Source organism: Penaeus japonicus, unplaced genomic scaffold (genome assembly GCF_977035675.1).
Source record: "Penaeus japonicus unplaced genomic scaffold, GWHDUDI00000001_assembly GWHDUDI00000033, whole genome shotgun sequence".
Classification (NCBI taxonomy): Eukaryota; Metazoa; Arthropoda; class Malacostraca; order Decapoda; family Penaeidae; genus Penaeus; species Penaeus japonicus.
Genome location: NW_028234435.1, coordinates 10,421,434 through 10,426,433, shown reverse-complemented (window position 1 = coordinate 10,426,433; position 5,000 = coordinate 10,421,434). Strand labels below are relative to the sequence as shown.

Genomic DNA, 5,000 nt, shown 5'->3' with positions numbered 1-5,000 from the left:
TGATTGTTCGTCACAGCACATTTTAAAAGTAATTGTTCATTGTACAGAGTGGACATGTTCATCACTTTATAAGCCATGATTAATATTGCACTCTAGTCTAAGTTCAAGTCAAAATGCCATAACAATCACAAATACTGAGGTGGATACCATATGCATCACATATGGTTATGGTACGTCTTAAGTCCAAAAATCACAGCATTAAATGTTTACTTTCAATATATAAAAAAACAACTCAAAATTGAGTAAGCATAAATACTCTGACAGTATTCACACCTGTCCTTACTCAACTCTGAATTGAGTAAGTATAAATACTCTGACAGTATTCACACCTGTCCTAGCCAATACTTAAAAAAAAAACATACAAAATAGTGAAACTCCAGGTACACGTATGAGTAAGTATACAGTCATGTAAATTTAGAGATCACTTAGTATACAAAGACTATAATGTCACTGATATATCACTATGCATTCACTAGGTGACTTCTCATTGTTAATTATCAATAAAAGGATCTTTAATGATATCATCCTTATATAGAGGAGTCTTTTGTAATTCTTGTGGATCGTTCTGCGCTTCTACATCTTCCTTCTCACTCTGTATATGATTGTCAACAGGAACGCTGTAATCTCCACGTCCATCTGTCAAAATATATTAACATTAAGTTCACAAAATTGTATTATATATCCAGTTTATAGGTAACCACTAAAAAACAACAACTATATAAATCAGTTGGTTGTTCTTATTATGGTTATTTCATCCATGACTTAAGTCTATACCACCACAATTATTCCAATCTGGTGTATCATAATTGGTGCATAATCATTTGATGTACTTCTATCATTAAACATGTTTTAAGATCAACAAAAAAATGCAGAAACCCCTCACCTTGTGGATTCTCTGGATGGATTCTGTAGATGAGTAAGTGAACTGCTGCAAACAATGCAGTGTACCCAGCAAGGAAGAGTCCTAGATACAGGAAGGTTTTAGAGCCACCAACAGTCTCTATGAGTGTGCCACCTAGGAATCCCCCCACGGCAGTTCCTGCAAGAGATAAATTCACATTTAGAAAAATGAATTTCAGCGTCTCTTGAATCTTTAGTTCACATACATCATTAGATCTCCTAAGATAAAACTTCTTATTTAAGTCAATAACTGGAGCATTTATATATCACCAATCAGGAAACAAATCTTTCTGTATTCTAATTTTCATATTCTATTTTCTAAAATTTGATACATTCTTGGTTACATTTCAAGCAAATAATAATATCAATACAAATGCAAACTTCCTGATTCTAGTCTTCATGAAAAAAAAAAAAAAGATTCTCACCTCCTATGAAGAAGGACTTGACAGTGCCTTGCATCATGGCTTGGACGCCCTTCGGAGCCATGGAACTTGCATAGGACATCATATTAGGATAGAATACTGAGAATGAAAGACCATGCAACAGGCTAACCGGCAGGAAGTACCAAGGATTACTGACTGCTGAGTATAACAGATAGCGAATACTGAACACTACAAGCACCATCAGGAAGGTTAAGATGTTGCCAAGTTTCTTGATGATATATGCTGGAGAGAAAAGGGAGTGATCAAGACAGTAAAATAAAATCAAATTTATCAATGATAACTAATGGCAAATAATGTTCTATAATACATGGAAAGATAGCAATGAAAATCAATTTTCTACTAAATATAGCATGTGCAGTTATTGTCAAGTGAATATGGCATAAGACTGGATAACTTCCAAATGGTACTTACAAGAGATATAGAGAAAAGGAACATCTCCTAAGAAGCAGTCACTTCCCACTAAAAGACCTTGCAATAGTTTGATGTACTGGAAATTTGGGTCCCACTCAACTGCCACATCCTCTACAACGATGAGAAGAAATGTCCACTGGATTCCCAGCGTCAACCCAACCACCAGCACTGTCATCTGAGGAAAAAAAAGTGGACGTGTCAAAGTAAAGTACACCCAATTACATTTCATGAGGATCCCCCTTAATTAACTTAGAAGAACATAATTTACTCATCCTTTTTCGTTACAAACAAGTCAAATACGAACTTAGCATAACAAATATACAATGACATACCAGAAACACAATCATCCTTGGGGAGCAGAAGGTGTTGTACATGGTGTTGGCTGTGAGCTTCTCCTTCTTCGGCACTTCGAAAGTAATCTTCGTTGAGGCGATGACATTCAGGGTCAGCAACGTCACGGCGATGATTAGTGCAGGGAGATAATTGACTTTGAGCTGATCCACAGTGAAGAGGTTTACTAATGCCCCGCTCGACATGCCCACGATGCCCCAGGCCAGGCTGCCCCATAGCCGCTGGTGCCCATACTTATGTCGATCCTGTCCCAGTAAATAGAAGCAAACAGTATCCGCCATGGTCGTGGTGGTGCTGTTGGAGCCATAGACCAAAATGAGGCAGAAGAACATGAGCCAGAATTCTCCCGTCTTAAGAAGGTGCGTGAGAGTAGTGTCCTTGTGCTCGCCAGACTTCGGGCCGCATACGTACCGGCAGGAGCCATGATACGTCACGCCGCAGGATAGATTATTCCTCTCGTGGACGTACTTGTCGAGGTCGACGCCGACGGACATGAGGCAAGTGCCATTGTTGCATAGTTGGTGTGGGGGATCCACGCCCAACAAAACTGTAATCTCGGTCCCTCCTCCAACATCTTCCACGCCTTCGTCGAGCGAGTACGGCAAGCTACACTGGAGGCTACAATTCCCTGAAGTCCACTCGTCCATCACACCCGCATTAACGACGTCGTTGGAATTACAGTCGAGAAACAGCGGCAAAATGGAGTTTTCAGGTTTGCTAGCACCGGGACACATGGCGAGGGTCGTGTTGTCTTTGCCACACAAGAGTTCGGCCGTGCTGGAGACGGGGGAATCCATCTCTCGCCACGGAATGCTCGGGATGAAGAATATGGCGGTGAAGGAGGCCCCGAGGATGGCGAGGCCCACGAGGAATATAGCGCGGTGGATTTTGAGGGCATCCGCCAGCGCCCCGAAGGTGATGGCAGCCTTAGCAGAAGCCAGAGTAGTGACAGTCCACATAAGACCCACGCCTTGGGCAGGCACGCCTTTCTGTCGAACAACCACTGGCAGGAACGGGAGGAGGGCGATTCCTGTGAAGGATGAAGGAGTGGGTAAGACAGGAGGAACATTTATAAATGGAGGAAAAGAGTTTTGCTCGGGTATTCGTTGTTTATTCAAAGTAATCACCTATCAAACAACCCCCTAATAAATATCAGAAATGTTTCTGAAGCCTACGAATTGTGTTACAATAGTGACACAATGTTTTATTTTATTTATTATTTATTTCTCCACAAAATCCAACCCCCACTTGTTCACATAAATCTTCCATGGCGTTTATCTTCATCCCGCCTATCTCATTTTATAAATCTCCAAGAAAAACAGTTTCAAACGCCCACATCATAACCCTCATATCAATCCTTGGCAATGAGAAAAAAAAATAATATAGAAACCCATTCCTTTCCTCATTTACATAAATCTTACACTTTGAATCTTGAAACGCAAATGCGCCGCACGCTTCTCACATATCTATAAATCCACTCCATTTTATCATGCAACACCCAAGCAAGTGTGAAACCAAAGGAGAAGGTCAAACTTTTATGCATAAAAATTGGCTCCAGCTCGTTTCTCCCGACGACCAGACTCGCACGTCTCAAGAACCGCTCAATTGGTAGTAATTGTACTTCTGACAGCTAGTCCGCAGGAGGTTGAGAACTACTACTACTCCTCCTCCTCCTCCTCCTCCTCCTCCTCCTCCTCCTCCTCCTCCTCCTCCTCCTCCTCCTCCTCCTCCTCCTCCTCCTCCTCCTCCTCCTCCTCCTCCTCCCTGAGGCCAAGAAGGCGCAATAGGTCGCCCCCCCCCCAGAGAGAAGAAAAGAAAAGAAAAAAAAAAGAGAGACACAAACTCACCTCCATACTTGAGGAAATAGTGGACCTTTAAAGGTAAGAGTTTCTTGTTGATCTTCGGAGCCATGTTCGTGAAGGAGCCCTGAGGTCGAACGGCTTGGCTTGGCTTGGAGGAGGGAATATGGACCGGCGCCGGGTTGACGTCTGAAGATCCTTGGCTGCAACAAGAGGCAACGAAGCTTGTAATTGTTACTAGAGCTACGTGCGGGCGCCCGTGACACCAGGGTGATGGTGTCACAGGCCGATCATGATTATGTTTGTGAATACAACCAATGAGTATTACGATTTATTAAAACTGTGGATATTTTAATATTAATTAAGTCACAAAAAGTACAATGACTATCAAAATGATAAAAAAATAATAATATGTGCAATGATAGCAATAATTGCACCAATTACAATAACAACAATAATAGTTGCAGAAGTGGTTTATTGACTAACGAGATGATGATAGTAACACTAATAATAGTAAAACGATAATTAACATTGGTGATGATGAAGATGATGATAATAATAACAACAATAAAATTATAACAAAAACAATTATATACATATATATATATATATATATATATATATATATATATATATAATGATATACTTTGAATATCGATATGATATTATTACCAATCATAAAATTTATATAGATACTAATACTAATGATTGTCATTATAATAATGATAATAATCATAACAAAAATAATATAAATAACAAAAAGTAATGATAACAAACCCAGGTTAATAACAACAATAATAATATAATAATAATGACGATAATAATAACAATAATAATAACAATTCGATGATTATTATCAAATAATAAAATCACTTCCTTCTGATATCACTTACAATGTGATTAACATCTATCTATTTAATACAATCCTGATAAGCATTCTTATCTTTATCATGCGAATATATTGATAAAAATACCATCCCGCTTGCTAACTAACTACCACGGTTAATAATAATAATGATAATAATTATTATGATAATTATCAGTATTATAATTAACGTGAGAATGATAATCGAATAAAGGTGAAAATGTGGCAGGG

At 39.1% G+C, this 5,000-nt stretch overlaps 1 protein-coding gene across 2 annotated transcripts in view; it reads right to left on the bottom strand.

The window, feature by feature from the left end:
• Window positions 1–5,000, bottom strand: part of LOC122263561 (major facilitator superfamily domain-containing protein 6) — a 6,973-nt gene that overhangs the window by 937 nt on the left and 1,036 nt on the right. For both annotated transcript variants that reach the window (XM_043032033.2, XM_086530381.1), the window contains exons 2-7: window positions 3,953–4,107; window positions 2,087–3,135; window positions 1,755–1,929; window positions 1,326–1,565; window positions 884–1,039; window positions 1–636 (exon numbers count right to left, since the gene is read on the bottom strand). The exon at window positions 1–636 is cut by the window's left edge and continues 937 nt beyond it. In XM_043032033.2, the coding sequence (XP_042887967.2) occupies window positions 491–636; window positions 884–1,039; window positions 1,326–1,565; window positions 1,755–1,929; window positions 2,087–3,135; window positions 3,953–4,016 (1,830 nt within the window). In that variant the 5' untranslated portion in view covers window positions 4,017–4,107 and the 3' untranslated portion in view covers window positions 1–490. The remainder of the gene's footprint in view (window positions 637–883; window positions 1,040–1,325; window positions 1,566–1,754; window positions 1,930–2,086; window positions 3,136–3,952; window positions 4,108–5,000) is intronic.